Here is a 16,689-nt window from a genome sequence, read left to right on the forward strand (position 1 = left end):
GGGCATCTCTTCACAGGCTCCCTGGAAATGAACCTCAATAGTTTCCCCCGAGCAGCCAAGTCTGCCAAAGCCTGCGATCTCACCAAGTTTGAAAATGCAAGCGAGGAGAACAAGATCTCCATATTCCAGCAAAAGCGTGTGCGGGGCTGGTGGCCTTTTGCTAAAAGCAAGGAACTCACAGTAAGTGGCAGCTGTAGGAGACAGGGTTGGGGGGCAGATAGGGGCCATCATGCTCTTTAAGTGAATCACTTTGTAAATGTCAAGTGCCTTGAAGTGACACGGAACACTTTAAGGCAAAGTTTCTGCTGAGAGGCAAGAATTTTGAAAACTATAAATGCATTAAGCTTCTGTTATTTCAGCATACTTGATTAAATAGCTATGTCAGGGTGGTTTTCTAACCTCTTAGCTTGAATTTATGCCCCTGGCATTATTTTTTTTCCCAACATTTCTTGAAATTATGCATTAAGTCTTGACTAATGTACAGTTTTAATAGAACAACCTCATCCCCTCACCCTCAAATGCAGGACTCCATTTTAAAAGTGATGCAGACTTTTAAAACTTCCTTGAGAGGGTGGCAGCAGAGAGAACCATTTCCCCTTTTCCCCGCATTGCCAGCCTGGTCCGTGTGGCACATGCTGTGGGCGCTTAGTCCTTTCACAGATATTGGGAAGGAAGTTCTGCAGCCTTCTTAGTGCCCCTCCATAAGGGAGGGCGGATAACCCACATGACGGGCAGGGTTGAGAGAAGGGAGTTCATTGGTGACCCCTTTCCATGCTGCCTCCTCCTCTTGGTAGAGAGTATGTTCTTCCTTCTGCTCCTGTGCTTAGTGGCAAAAGCATACCCTGTTGGAACCTTCTGGTCACACCTGGTTCTCTCTTGCTGCTGTAGGGGCCCAGTGTGTGTGTGAGGCAAGGATTCCCTTTGCACCTGCCTGGTCTGACTCCATGGCATCTAGTTTTATTATATTTTCTGGAAGGTCTTCTCTTCCTGCCATTTTCAGTTGAACCTCCAATGGGTAAGGTTGGGTCAAGAGAATGAGGCCACAGTCCTCACGGGCTTAGCACATAACAGATGCTCAATCAGTGAATTGATTGATGAATGGGTGAATTCAGCAATGCAGTCAGCATGGCCTCTACCCTCAACCAGCTCAGAGTCCAGTGAGAGAGATAGATGTGTCTAGTCATGCATGCAATAGTCAATGTATAAATGACACAGGGAAGGAAATGAGAGGAGGGAGAGACCTAATTCTCTCCGAGGATGTTGAGGAGTCAAGAAGAGTATCAGTTTTTCAAGAGCAAAGGCTCTTGAAAAGGCATTTTCTAGATGAAGAAGAGGGTGGATATCTACCTTGAGTAGAGGAACCATGAGGAGCACAGCATGGAGTCATGAAGCATCCCTGTGTGGAAGGCTGGCTGCCCACTGGTCAGAGTTGCCAGAGTGCAGCATGAGGTCAGGACATGGGGGACTGCCAAGCCCCAAAATCCAAATTCATGTCTTTTGATATAATTCCTGTTTCTATAAAATCATCAAGAGTAATTGTGTATGCATGATTATGTAATGGCCGTCGTCATTTATTACACTTTTATAGCCCTTTAGAGTTTGCCAAATATGTTCAGACTTCTATTATTTCATTTGAGCCTAGTTGACTATTTTCTGTCACTTATTTCTTTCTTCATTTCATGCCACAAATATTTCTTGAGCATCTGTTAAGTGATAGGTCCTGGGAATAAAATAGGAGTAATAACAGACATGGGTCTCTGCCAGCATGGAGCTTACTTACAGTCCAGCATCGAAGACAGACACACACATGTTGAAGAGTTTGGATTTTCTCCTTGGAGCAATGGGGAATCACTGAATGATCTCCAGCAGAGAGGTGAGGGGATCTGACTCACACAGGAAAAGTAATCCCTCATTGCTTATGTGGACAATGAGTTGGAGAGGGTCACAACTGGAGAAGGAGAAGAACGAGGCAGAACTGTAGGAAGAAAATGATAAAAATGTGCCTGAAACATAAACCCAGAGAAGAGTCTCTTTTGAGAAGGACAGTTGGGCCACTGTGTCAGATGCCCCTGAGTGGTCATATAAGAAGCAGAGAAGTGTCCGGTGGATTTAGCAACATGGAGGTCACTGGTGACCTTTTGGAAAGCCTGGGTGGCTCAGTTGTTAAGCATCTGCCTTCGGCTCAGGTCATGATCCCAGGGTCCTGGGATCGAGCCCCGCATCGGGCTCCCTGCCCTGCAGAAAGCCTGCTTCTCCCTCTCCCACTCCCCCTGCTTGTGTTCCCTCTTTTGCTGTGTCTCTCTCTGTCAAATAAATAAATGAAATCTTAAAAAAGAAAAAAGAAAGAAAAGTAGTGTTGTAAAAGCTCATAGCAGCACTGTTCATAATAGCCCTGAAGTGGAAACATCCACATGTCCATCAACTGATAAATGGATAAACAAAAGATGTTATATCCGTACAATGGAATATAATTCAGCCATAAGAAGGAATAAAGTGCTGTTACAGGCTCCAACATGGATGGACCTTGAAAACATTCAAGTGAAAGAAGCCAGTCTCAAAAGACCACATACCATATGATTCCATTGATAGGAAATGTCCAGAATAGGCAACTCCATAGAATGTAGATTGGTGGCTGCCAGGGCTGGAGGGACGGGGAATGGGGAGGGACTGCTAACCAGTACAGGACTTGTTTTCTGGAGTGCTAAAAATGTTCCAGAATTAGTGCTGCTCACTGTACAACTTCGTGAATATACCAAATTCTACTTTATTGTGCACTTTCAAAGGATGAACTTCATGGTATGGGAATTATATCTCAATATTTAAAAAGCATTGTCCGGGGGAACGGTGAAGACAGACATAGACTAGCATGCACTATGGAGCAAGTGGGGAGTAAGTTAGCAGAGACAACATGCGTAAACTCTGAAAGCCTTCACAATTCCATCTTTCCCTCCTCCCCCCAAACCGCACCAGCCGTCCTCATATGCTAGTCCCCAGCCACTCCCTGTTCCCTCCCACACCGCTCCTTTTCTAGGGACTGGTACTTCTGCCTGGAATGCCTTGATTCCCTTCTTCTCTGTGAAATCTCCTCCTCCTTAAGGATTCTGAGACTCTTTTCGGCAGTCACCTCCTCTGGGAAGCCTCCCTGATGCCCTAGGCTGGGATAGGCTTGCTTGCCTTTATGTTTCCATTGTTCTTGTGACACTGATTTGTAATTGTATACGGCATGGTTCTGCTGTGAGTGGCCTGAGTCCAGACAGTGTGCTTTCTCTTTGTCCCTTTTTGGAATTTGTAGTGTCTCATGTGGTGTCTGGCACATGGTATGCGCCCAGTAAATTTTCATTGCATGAGTCAACAATTAAGACATTGACCCTACCATCAAAGATATTTTATGATTTCCTTCTCTTTTTATTCAGTGTACTGAACACCTGGGAAGGGTTCAACAAATAGTCTTTGAGAACAAACACATCAGCACACATTTCTTTTTAAGGCTAAGTGTCACAGTAGAAACCAGAGAAAAACGTACCAAAGAAATGAGAGAGAAGACAGGTAGATTTTAATGGTGGGAGGTTCCCAGGATCCAGAAGACAGGTTGTTTGGGGACATGTGGAGAAGGGATGAAGGGGTGTTTAGGCTGAGACAGTGTGTTTTCCTAGATTGCATTAAGTATTACAAAATGGTTAAGACTAAAGAATGTAGAAGCAGACAGCTTGGGTTTGAATCCTGTCCTCTCCTGACTAGCTGTGTGACATGAGGCAAGTTACGTAACCTCTCTGTGCCTCAACTTCCATTATCTATAAAATGGGGATTGATAATACATACACAATTCATGGGGTTTTAACAGATAAATGAGTTAATATACATGAAGTGTTTAGAACCAGGAAAAGAATGAAGACTACCCAAATGTGAACGGGCTGTTTATTCAGAGCGGGCTATGACAAGAGAGTGAGCCACCGTCACTCTGGTTTGGTAGAGATTCAAAGGCAGGGGAGTAGGGAAGCTTTATAATGAAAAAAAGGGAAGATTTCAGGTTCGTTCTGATTGGAGATTGTTGGCAGGCAGAGTAACTAGAAGGGGGGCATCCTATGTGACTGGTTAAGGGAGAATACGGGGGCGGGGCACACAAATTAGGGAATCCGCCTCAAATAGGCAACTTGGAACCAGGCAGCCGCAGAAACTGGGAGAGAGGGGTGATGGATGTTTCCATTGCAAAGAGATGGCCCCCTGGTCTTTGGGAAAGGTGGGTCCTGGGTATTAAAGACAAAGGGCCTATCGAGTATCCCAAAGGATTTATACGCATTTCAAAGAGAAACAAAAGGGCTTCCAATTACATTTTCTAAAGTGAAGGCTCTTAGAAAAAGGAGAGGGAAATCTCTTCCTGTATTTTCCCCAGGAAAATTTAAGCTCCTTGTTTTTAATTTGGTTTTGTCCTTACACATCCTAGAGGGAAAATGAGACTTGACTTCATCCCCACCCACCCGGCAGCCCCCCACTCCCTGGTGTGGCCTGCAGCAGCAGGATGCCTCGCGTCCATCCTCTTTCCCTCCAACGAACCAGTAACCACAACGAGGAAGCCAGACCGGCAGCCTTGTCTCAGGGTGGCAGTGAGTTGGATGAGCTGGGAGTCAAGTGGCGTCATGGAAAACCTCAGTCAGGGTCTGCCACCTCCTGAGGTCCTGCCATCTCCAAGGCTCCGTTTCCACGTCTGTAAAAAGAGTGGGTTGGACCGGGTGCCCCCAAGGTGCCTTTCCGGTACGGACACCCGCTGCTACCGAGCTCCCCCACCCCCCACCCCCGAAGCCAGCACTCGGGGGGTCACAGTCCTGTTCCAGGCACCAGGCAGCCAGCAGGGATTTGCTTACTGCCACTGCCATGTGCCCAGGCTTATTTTTAAAGCTGCTTATCTGTACCCCCAGGCAGTGCAGTTTAGACATCTGCGTCACAAAGCTCCTAGTGTGGAATGTGGCCATGCTTATAGTCAGGGAAAAACAGCTCCCGGTGGGATTAGCAAAGAACAGGTACCCTTGGGACAAAAGGAATAGGTATTGAACAGGTGCTTTATGAGACACATTGCAGTAGGCATTTTATATGTGTTATCCTACTAAAAGCAACCTTTAAAGAAATCACTACTTTAGAAGATGAAGATCAAGAAGTTTCTTGTACAGGTGAATCCCATCAATTGACAATTAAATAGCCCAGCTAAGTCTCAAGAACATCAACAACTAAAATTAAAAGGGAGGTTTCTGTGCTTCTGTCTTGGGTGAAAAACCCTCGTCGGTAGCTACTGTGGGTCCACACTCATAGACCAGGCAGTAAAGGTTCAACAGTGAAGGAGACAAATTCCTGGCCTCGAGAAGCTCACAGCTTAGCTGAGGAGGTGGTAGACACACAGATCGTCTAAATAGTATGTGGCAAACTCAGAATCTCTAGGAGCAGAGTGGGTAAGTATTTTCATGTGAAGATTATCTTAAGACAGAGTAGGTAATATACTTTTATAGGAAATTTAAAAGACACGAGAGTATAAAAGGAAAGAAATAGCACCCACATGTGCACCACCCAAAGAAAGCTATTGCTAATGTTTTGGTTGAGCCCAATTTATGTAGATTTTGGTTAATTTTACATGGTAGTGATCATGCCGTATTAAAAATAGTGCCTTTTTTTGTTTGGCTTGGTGTTCTAATGAGCATTCCCCTACGTTATGTTATCAATGTTATTATCAACTCTTTGTATTCTCAAAATAGAAATGCCAGTTTAATCATTGTGTTTTTCCTCAACATTTATTCATTTAAAAAAGTTAAAATGTGGAGAAGTTGAAAGAATAGGACAATGATCAACCCTTTATCCACCACCTAGATTCAACACCTGTTACTATTTTGCTGTACTGATTTTGTCTATATACGTGAGTATATAGTCTCTCACCTCCCCCACCCCCCGCACACATACTTATTAGCTGAACCATTTAAGGGTAAATTGTAGACATCCCAACACTATTCCCTATTTAAAAAAAAAAAAAGTAAATTTGAAGATCCAGTTGGCTTTATTAAATAATTCATGAATAGGGCCGCATCCCATCTACCAAGTAAAGGGGAACTCCCCCAAGTTAAACAAAAGGAAGGTTTTTAAAGGCAAAGAGAGGGCATAAAGAAAGGAATTTATTAGCAAAAAATGCATTATTTGGGACAGGTGCCCTCCTTAGAGGAATGAAAGGGTGTCTATCAGTAAATTTCCAGGTTGAAATTCCATATTGGCTGACTAAAGTTTAAATTCCTGGGTGTGGCCGGGGGAGACTGCAGTTAGAGTAGGTATTAAGTCTTGGATTGTTGACATGGGGCCTTAATCTAAGTAACTCCGTCATGGGCCTGTGGTTTTCTTTTTAACAATTCCTGAATACTTCAGCGTGCATCTCCTAAGAATATGGACATTCTTGTACATAACCACAATGCCATCATCACATATAAGAAGTTGATAATGATCACCTAATCTGATATCCACACCATATTCATTTCTCCATCTACAAGAAGGATACCCTATTACTCTCAAAATGTATTTTATAGCTATTTCTTTTTTCAAAACAAGATTTAGTCATAGTTCATGTGTTGCTTTTGGTTATTTTGTCTCTTTGGCCTATTTTGTTTTAGAACGGTTCCCCACCATTTTTTTCCCCATGACAATACCTATTTGATGAAACTGGCCTCACTTGTCCAGTTGTTTTCTCATGATGTAACTTATCTTATTCTCTAGACCCTGTATTTCTTGTGAACTAGAAGCTAGGTGTAACAGCATTATCAGGATCAGGTTAAACATTTTTGTTGAGAATACTTAAGACCTGGTACTGTTTATTTCATACTGAATTATGCCAGGAGGCACATGCCCTCAGATGGCCTCACTAATGGCGATGCTGTGTTTACTCACGTGATCATGCTGGTGACCACGAGATCTCTTCATTGTAAAAGTACATTTTCCTCTTTGTAATTAGCAAGTAACCAGTGGGTGAGACTTTGGCACTGTGGGAAATCCCTGTCCTGCCACCACCTTTCACATAATGATGATTGTAATTAAGTATCTCATTGGTGTTGCAAAATGATTTCTCTAATCCTTTCTTCCTTCTTTACCCATTCCTTCTTTCCTTCCATCCATCCATCTCTATCCATCTATCTTTCTATTATCTAGCTATCTATCCACCCATCCATCCACCCATCTATATATCCCTATCATCTATCTGTGTATCTATCATTCTTTTTTCATTTATTAGGAAGAGATTTCTCTCAACAAATGGAAATAAATTATAGTTACCACCTCCTCAAAAAAAAAAAAAAAAAAAAAAGACAGGATAAATGTTTAATTCTATCAATTACCACACTGTAGAATCAAGAATTGGTACAAGAGGTACCTCCAAGGGTGGTAAATGAGATTTTTTTTCTCTTGCATTATTCCCAGTATCACTATGGACTTCTGGATTTAAAAATATTTTTTCTAGCTCTAGTCACTGAAAGGACCTAGAAGTAAAATCACCAAGTAGCAAGAAGACTCCTAGCATCTGGATCCTGGTTTCTAAGTACCGATCTCTACTGAAAGAACCAGGCAGGCATATTTGGCTGACTCCAGGTCTAGGACAGATAGAACACAAGATGGGCCTGGGACATATCATTGTGACAAATAGGACAATTTGAAAATCTGACAGAATAATGACTGTGCTTTGCATATTAAGCTTTTTCTGAGTTTTGAATTATTTCCTTAATTTATCTGCCCAGAAATGGCATGTCTCAGTCCAGAGTATGACCATATAAGGTAATATACACACTTACATGGACATTATATGTATGCATGCATATATGTGTGTATGTATACGTGTGTGTCCCTCTTCCTAAGAGACTTTGCCAGGACACATCCCCACCATTAATGTATGAGAATGCCTTATACCAGTGAGAGTTGTGTTAATAAGCAATAATTATCACTGAAGAAGGCATATCTGACCTAAAGCACCCGCATCCCTCCCCAGGGCATCCACTCTCTGGGCTCAGTGAAGTTCGAAGCCCATAAATAACACACTCAGTGCAACAAATCCAGTCTTTTCAGGACCTTTCCTGGTCATTTTCTTCCATCCGTAGATGTCATTAGGTTAATAGATAGTCTCTCAAACTGTCCATTTTTCTTTCCTAGCTCTGACTTAAAATTACATTTGGAGGATATTATTAGTGTAAGACCTCGACTTGGAGCTTGGTTGAATACTGATGATTAAAATAAAACTGGGAACACTCTGTGTGGAGAGATATAGAATGAGGAGTGGTATTTATCAAAATATGTCAATAAACCCTTTCCTCCTGGGGCCTGTGTGATATCAGAAAAATGCTTTGTGGCGACTCAAGCAGGACAGTGAAGTGGGGGGCGAGGCCCTTCATGGTAATAACCAATGACACCCGTGTCTAGGGCGGAATTCATTTCTCATGCTCTGCTTCCCATTTCTTTGCATTGTCTTCCCTGGGTGTTTTCTATATGGGCAGATGTTTCCTATCGAATTATGTGTTTCCATCCATGAAATAGTGTTGAAGGTAGCAACTATAATCTCTTTAAGAGTTTACTGTTTGCCAGGCACTAGGTTGAGCACTGTATATATGTTATTTCATTTATTTGTCAAAGCAAATCTGTGGGGTACATGCTATTAACATCTCCAGGACAGTGAGACTGAAGCAGGTAACTCAGCAAAAGCCACACCGCTAGTAAGTGGTAGAGCCCAGTTTCAAATGCAGATCTGTCTGTACCAAATCCTATTCACTCAACTCTTACGCTATGCTGTGCTACGTGGTAATAATCCTTAAACTACCCAAGGTCATCCGTTAGATAGAAGCCAGAAACATATCATAAAGCCATGTTATAAGGGCCATGGCAAGGATAATGGAGCTTCTCCTGATCATTTCAAAAACACATTTCCTCACTGTTAAATATATACCTTGCTTCTTTTCTTCCACAAAGAAGGGCCTCTTGGGCACAGTTAATAGCAGGGGATGGGGTTTGGTGTCATAGTATCTTGGCGCAAATCCTGGTTTTGTAACACAAGTTAGCAAACATCATCAAGCCTTGGTTTCCTCAGCTGTAAAATGGGAATAAGAATGTCTACTTTGCCAGTTGTCAGAAGGTTGAAATGGAATGACGTATGTGTGAAGCACCATGCAAATTCTATAGCACTGTGACTGAGCTTATTAGCAAGCAGTGGACAGCAAAGAGGCAGCTGTGATCCCCTTACTCTGGTCCTAACTTACCCACTGTTGATTATTGTCCTCTCTTCCAAACATTCGGGAGCCCAGCATTTGGTTAGCAACTCTTAAGCTGACTCTCTTTCAAACACAGAGGATTTAGATGAGGCTCCTAGCGTATAAATATACTGCTCAGTAGAGCTTAGGTCACCTCTGGAAGACCTCTGGGAATCAGCCCTTTTTGCATATTGGAAACCCTTCTGCCTTGAGTTGTAGGCTGGCCTCTTGGGTTTCTTCCAGCCCTCAAGTTTTACAGGGTCTCCTGCCTTTCATGAAACCTAGAAGTAGAGCCAGAAGTTGCCTTAAAGCACATCTGGCCATTTGACAGGTATGGAATCTGAGGCGCAAGAAGACAAATGCCTTCAAGTGGTAATTATGATGACGAGCCAATCATCTCGTGTTAGGGTTAGGAAGGTCCTTGCCAATCTTCTAGTCCAACTATCTGGCAAATGCATGAATAAGTTGGGAGGCAGCCCACTATCATGGAAAGAGCATGAGCTTTGGTATCATACGGCCCTCAGTTCAAGTTCTAGTTGGTTGGCTTATTGCCTGTGTGACCTTGGGAAAGTTATTTGACCTCCACTGCTTCATTTTTCCATTGATAAAAAGGAGACCTACCTTGCTTGTTGCTGTGATTTTTTTGACAGATGAACTGAAGGAACATAGGCAAAGTGGGCATTCAATAAAGCACCGCAATTATAGTTAGAGTAATAGTCCTGTGACTCCACTGTTGATAGAGGTGGAGTGGAGTGGAGTGACTAGACGGGACAGAAGCTTTGTGTTCCTTCTTTCCTGGTTTTCAAATATTCCCCGAGTACCTGTATATGCAAGTCATTACCTATAGGGCCAAGATTTGTCAATAGGAAGGAGAGACTATATATATACATGTTTTTAAGGAATATTTCTGGATCGTAGGACATGTAATGTGTTCTGAGTTGGGCCAGGGTTGTAGTCTAAAGAATGGATGAGACCCCCTAGATTTGAACTCATGACTTCACTTGTAATATGCCCACTGCATTTCTTTACTAATTCAGACAACATGCCCCTGCCTCTTGTCTCTGGCTTCAGCCCCACTCTAGATACACGACTCCTAATTTCTCCCATGATTAGATTTTCATGGTTGCCAGCAACCATCCTGGCTGCTAAGAAGTCCTAGCTTTTGGTGGGGGTGGGGGGAATAGGTAAGTTAACACAGGCTCACTGGTTCATCAGAAACTTTAATCTTTTTACTGGGGTAGGAAATCAGGTTATGCCCCAAACACATGTAATTCCAAAATGATAATCATGGGTCTAAAATATTTCCATGATGCTCTAGTCCCCCTCCAGTTCTGTGTCCCTCCTATTACCTTGAATCTCAATCCACAAAACCAAAGAAGCAGAGAGAAGGTCTTCTTCACCAAGAACTGGAGCTCCAGGAGATTAAGGATCCTATTTTTCTTAATCATTAAGTCCCCAGTGTCTAGAACAGTACCTGGCATACAGAGGGTCCCTAAAAGTAGTGAATGACTGAACGAACAAGAAAGAGCGACCCTTACCTTTTGCAGCCATCCTGTCTCACCCTTTGACAACCCAAGACTTACATCAGTGCTAATAACGCACAGAGCTCTGAAGAAGCACATGACACAATTTTCAAACCAGAAAGCCTGCTTCTTATTGAAGGAGAAGGAAAGAGAAAGTGCAAGAAGAGAAGGATAATTCTGAAACAATGTGTGGAGACAATAGAAACAATGAAGGGTGACAGAAAAGCCATTTGGCAAATGTAGGGTGCCACCCACCAATTTCCTCTGGAGAATCACTGGCAGAGAAGAAGGACTGTAGCTGATTCAAAAGGGTTCTGTCACTCAGGGAATTCGTCCCCTTTCTAATTGCTATTGAGTTTCTATAATCAGATATTGATTGAACGATTATAAGTGAAAGAGCACAGGCAACCAAGGATATGTGTGTCTATGTGTGCAGGTGGGACTTCTCCTTTCACAAAACTCAACAGCGACATCATTTCAGAGCTTTTACTGTTCATCATAAAAATGGCTTCTCCCAGAACCAAAAAGATAACATTTTTTCTCAAAATAGAGCAGCAGGATAGTCAAAATACTTCCTGGCGTTCCCCCACACTGGATACTTCTAGAAGGTTGGCATTGCTCCCAGCAGGTCTTTGTGACTAGAAACTGAAACGTTTGTCTTTGTGCAGGGCAAGGTTGAAGCCGAGTTCCACTTAGTGACAGCAGAGGAAGCAGAGAAAAATCCTGTCGGAAAAGCCCGGAAGGAGCCAGAGCCCCTGGCCAAGCCCAAGTGAGTGGGGTTGGGGGTAAGAGCATGGGAAAGGCCCTTTGTAGTCCCCAAAGCAGGGGACTGGGCATTTCTCTAGAGGGCCCCTCTGGGAGGACTGAGCCACAAGGAGGCAGCCAACAGGTGCCGTCCAATCCAGCTAGCTTTTTATTGCTATAATTGAGAAATATTCTAAAAACAATATAGACTGTTTGGAAAATGGAGAGGGTACTTTTTTTTTTTAATGTTTTATTTATTTATTCATGAGAGTCAGAGAGAGAGAGAGAGAGAGAGAGGCAGAGGCAGAGGGAGAAGCAGGCTCCCTGCCTAGCAGGGAGCCCGATGCGGGACTTGATCCCAGGACTTGATCCCAGGACCCTGGGATCATGACCTGAGCCGAAGGCAGACGCTTAACCATCTGAGCCACCCAGGCGCCCCTGGAGAGGGTACTTTTCTGTAATACTGACGCATAAGCATTTCTAGAATAATTCCGTATATTTTTTCTACTCTTTTTATGTGAATATGAATGCCACATGAATTTTTTCTACTTGTTTTTGAATCAGGCATACACAATTGTCTTAATGTTTCATTTATACTGTGCTGCAAAGTTTTGCTTTGTTGCCATAGTGATCAGAATTAGAATTTTTTAATGCCTGTGGAATATTCCATACATTTGGTGCCCATAATTGACTTGGTCATCACCCCGTAATTGGATATTTAATTTACTTCTACCTTTTTCCATTATTGTAATATGATGAAAATATTTCCCTTTTATAAATTATTACTTTAAAATAAATTTCCGGGGCGCCTGGGTGGCTCAGATGGTTAAGCGTCTGCCTTCGGCTCAGGTCATGATCCCAGAGTCCTGGGATCGAGTCCCGCGTTGGGCTCCCTGCTCCGCAGGAAGTCTGCTTCTCCCTCTGCCTCTCTCTGTCTCTCTCTCTGTCTCTCATGAATAAATAAATAAAATCTTTAAAAAAAAATTAAAATAAAATAAAATAAAATAAATTCCCGGAAGTAGAATTACTAGAAGTGTTGCCCTGTTCAATTTAATCCATGGTTACATATCAGTTAAAAAGTAAACATATGTGGATATGAAATGTGTATAAAAATTACTCTTTCAAATTGTATTTCTCCTATTCTTCCTGAGATCTCCAGTGTCTCAAGATGATTGGTCCCTTCTCTATCATAGTGTTAGAAACATAATGGATACTTACTTATTCATTAATTAAAAATTATTTGCTGAGCTCCTGCAATGTGTACCTACTTAAAAAAAAAAAACCCCAACACTTTGAAGAACATCGAAGAAATCTAAGACATAAGTTCTATCTTTTAAGAGCTTCCAATCTGTTTAGGGAGAACACAGACTCATAAAATAGTTAACAGAGTATAGAAGACCGATATGTTAGGTCCAAAAAGGAGCTAAAGTCAAGTGATAGATGAGATAGGAATTTGGAAGGAGGGGGATCTTTATGGACCATGGTGGTCAAGGAGGACCTCATGGAAGAGGTGGGGTTTGGGGAGCTGATCAGGGTTGGACGGATGGAGTCAGACTTTCTTCAGACCAAGCTTTAAAATGATGCAGGAATCATCACCCAGAATGCTGGATTGCTCCTGCTTCAAGGCAACATGGACTTCTCCCATTCCCAGGCATCTCCTTGTGGACCTCTAGAAAGCGGGAGTCATAAATACTTCCTGAGGTCTGGAGAATCCCATGTGTTGACATCATGGCCCCTTTCCTGATTTTTCTCTTGCTTCCCTTGCAGCCGCCCAGACACCTCCTTCTCCTGGTTTGTGAGCCCCTTCAAATGCCTATACCACTTCATCTGGAAGAATTACAAAAAATACATCATCATCGGTTTCATTCTGATTATCCTCATCATCTTCCTGGTCCTCTTCATCTATACCTTGCCTGGAGCCATTAGCCAAAAGATCGTCGGGGGCTCCTAGAGAATCATGGAGGACCGGGCCCCTCCTGTTCCACTAATCCTCTCTTCTTCCTCATCTCTAATACGGAAGAGCATACGCTCTGTGTAGGCACTGTGTTGGGTGCTAAGAGGATGAACACAAAGGGCCCAAGAACCAGTCCCTTTGTCTAAGGACAGATCAGCTCTTCTTGGAGGAAATGGGAAAGGAGCCTCCCCTCCCTGCTCCAACCCCTGCCACCACCTTTCAAACTCACAAGCTTTAAGCCATGTTTTCGCCCATGGACAGCATGAAATGATGACTCCTTTGCCTCAGAGTAATCAATGGTGACCTCAGATTGACTTAGGTGAATGTTTTCTTTATGTAATTGGTTTTATTCTTAGAGGTCTAATTCTGGGTCTGAGATTTACTGGAAGTGCTTTCTTTTAAATAAAAATTTTACAGCAAATAAACTGAAAGCATTTTTAGCAAATTACTAGACATTCAACCTGTCCCATATATCTTAACCTTGTTTAATCCTTACAGTTTATAGAACACATTCACTTATTCAGGCTGTGAAACTGTCTTGGAGAAAACTTTTTATCACCTAAAATACTTTGTTGTTGAAATTCCCATCTAGAGATGAGATGTTGCTGGTTTTCCATCAAAGTCAACACTTATAGAACATGTTCAATAAAAGTAATGAGTTCTGGAGCAATCCACTTGGATTTATGCTCTATGGCAATTTCTAAGTGGGAATTTTATAAATATGAAATATTATTTTGTGTATGTGTATTGGGGGGGTGTACCTCCATAATACCAGTAGGAATTCTCTTTAGCCAGATATATAAGCCCCACCAAATATGGTGTTCCCATAGACCATGCTATGAATGACCATGCTTGGCACTATTCAGCACTTAGTCTTACCACCATATGTAGTAGGTACTATCATGACTCTCAAGCACCCATTATTTTCAAAAGTAGTCCCAGAAATAATATCCTATGTACTTGTCAGGTGGGGTCAAGTTTTTTTTTTTTTTTTTTAAAGAAAACCTTTGATTTTCTACACTGTCTAGATCTGCCACCCCATCTAAAGCAGGGAGTGGAAATGAGCAGCTGGTGTTCTCAGTTAAAATAAGGAAACAAAGGAATTAGAGTGTTTGGCCTCATACACAAATAAATATGGCAACCATTTCTTCTTCCAAGCATGAGGGGCCATTTGGCAGTATTGAGGAGGCTGGATTGGGGATCCCCTCTCAACACCAGAAGCACCTGGGCTACTGTTTTCTTTATATCTTCTTGCACATATGTAACTCTTCTAAAATGAAGGATATTTACTTCCACATGGAAAGTCATTCTAGAATATTCCTGGTTGATCAAAATAAGATTGAAGCATGGGCTGTGTGATTTTAGACTTAGTGTTGTTCATTGAATTCTGGCCCTAGGTGCTCACTGCCTAGTAACTATAATGCCCTATTTTCCTGAAGTGATGAAAAATAGAGCATTTATGGCATTGGTGACGTTTCCTGGTGGGATTAGTTACATAAGCTGTGCTTTTCCTTGCTGTGGAATCACACGGGCACCAGAAATCGTGGAGTGAAAAATACTTGAGGACATGGAATGCATACATTGAATACATTGTAAGTGAAAAAAAAAAAACATACAAGTTAGAAAACTATGTACAGCATGATATAAAAAGAAAACATGTATACATGCATAGAGATAAAGCCTGGGGGAATATGCCAAAAGGTGAATAGTGATTATCTTTAGGTAGCGGTATCTTTTTTTTTCTTCTTTTCTATTTTTCCTAGAACTTCTAAAATAAATATGTATTATCTTTAATGTAAAAATTCAGTAAATAAATATAGATTTAAGTGTGTTCATTTAAAAATATTTATTGAGTGTCCCTTATGTGCTGGGCAGAGGGATGCAGGAGAGACAAGACAAACCTAGCCCCTTCTCCATTGATTTTACATTCTGGTAGCTCCTCAAGGTCTGCTTTATCTTCAAGTTATGGGGCATCCAAGAAGAGCACTGAGCAAGGGATGGGTTTCATGGATGAGGTTTAAGAGAAAGGACAACATACGTCAGTGGTGTCATTCAAAAGGAAAAGAACACCATTATTTTAGGTTAGAATTAGAAATAAGGTATACTTTCTGCTAGATTTTGGACAGTAAAATGATGTTAACTTTTGACAAAATAATGCACATTGTTCAAATTCACCAAAAAAAAAAAAAAAGCTAAAAATTGAAAATCCTTCAAAGTTAAATAGAATTCATCAACTTGGCTTTGATGCCAAAAGATGTCCGAACACTGAAAAGCCTTTAGCAGAAGTATTTGAAACACTTTCAGATCAGATGGCATCATAAGAAATGTGTGAGAAGAAGTGGCAAGCAAGGATAATTTTGGAATCAGCTATGTCTGCTGTTCTATACATAGGTTATCACTTATGGCCTGTCCTGCATGTAAAGAAATAAATAAAATAATGTTCTAGGCTTAATTTTGCAGCCCTGGCCCTAAAGACATTACAGATTAAAAATTTAAAAACTTAAAAAGCAAACAACCCATCTCCCAAGAAGTTGCCACGAGTCCCTACTTATGGTCTTAAAAAAGACTAAATTTATTCATTTGACAGATTAGAGTTTTTCTTTCAGCTTAAATCTGTTTCACAGCAGTTCTATTTATTTATTTTCCACAGTATTTGAATCCTTTCCTCCAAACTAAGCAAAACAAAATCAATACCAGCAACAACACCACCACCAAACAACCCACAGAAGGCTATCCAATTCTGTGTTTCCAGTAGTTGAAACATTTGGTACCTTCCTTGCTCTTTCCCTTAAGACACACATAAGTGGAAATTACAGGATTGACTTCACAGCTGGGGCTAGTTGGTATTTATTCATTTAAAAGATAATTGTTGAGCTCCATCCTTGTTCCTGGTGCTGTGATCAACAGTGGGCACACAAAAGTACACCATCATATAAAGTAAGTCTCTGCTCTAGTGGAGCATAGAGTTTGGTGGAGAGAAGACACTGATGAAATAATCACACACAGATAATTACCGACTGAGGGGCTGAACAGGGACAAAGTATTGGGAATGGAAAGAGCATCTCATGGAGGGCCCCCACTCAGTCTGGCAGTCAGGAGGACCTCCTGGGGAAGGAATGGCTGGAGGGGGAAGAAGAATAATGAAGATAGGAAGAAGAGCACTCCAGACAGCGAAGATAGCACGTGCAAAGGCCCTGAGGTGGCAGGGAGTGAGGCACATGAA

The 16,689-nt window shown here is 41.9% G+C and overlaps 1 protein-coding gene across 1 annotated transcript in view; it reads left to right on the plus strand.

Moving 5' to 3' along the window:
• The window catches only part of FER1L6 (fer-1 like family member 6), a 110,824-nt gene extending 96,751 nt beyond the window's left edge, over window positions 1–14,073 (plus strand). Inside the window, exons 38-40 of the mRNA XM_032416096.1 lie at window positions 17–180; window positions 11,437–11,537; window positions 13,280–14,073. Of these exons, the coding sequence (XP_032271987.1) occupies window positions 17–180; window positions 11,437–11,537; window positions 13,280–13,463 (449 nt within the window). The 3' untranslated portion in view covers window positions 13,464–14,073. The remainder of the gene's footprint in view (window positions 1–16; window positions 181–11,436; window positions 11,538–13,279) is intronic.
• The last annotated feature ends 2,616 nt before the right edge of the window (window positions 14,074–16,689 follow it).

The sequence above is a fragment of the Phoca vitulina genome, unplaced genomic scaffold (assembly GCF_004348235.1).
Source record: "Phoca vitulina isolate PV1807 unplaced genomic scaffold, GSC_HSeal_1.0 scaffold18, whole genome shotgun sequence".
Taxonomy (NCBI): Eukaryota; Metazoa; Chordata; class Mammalia; order Carnivora; family Phocidae; genus Phoca; species Phoca vitulina.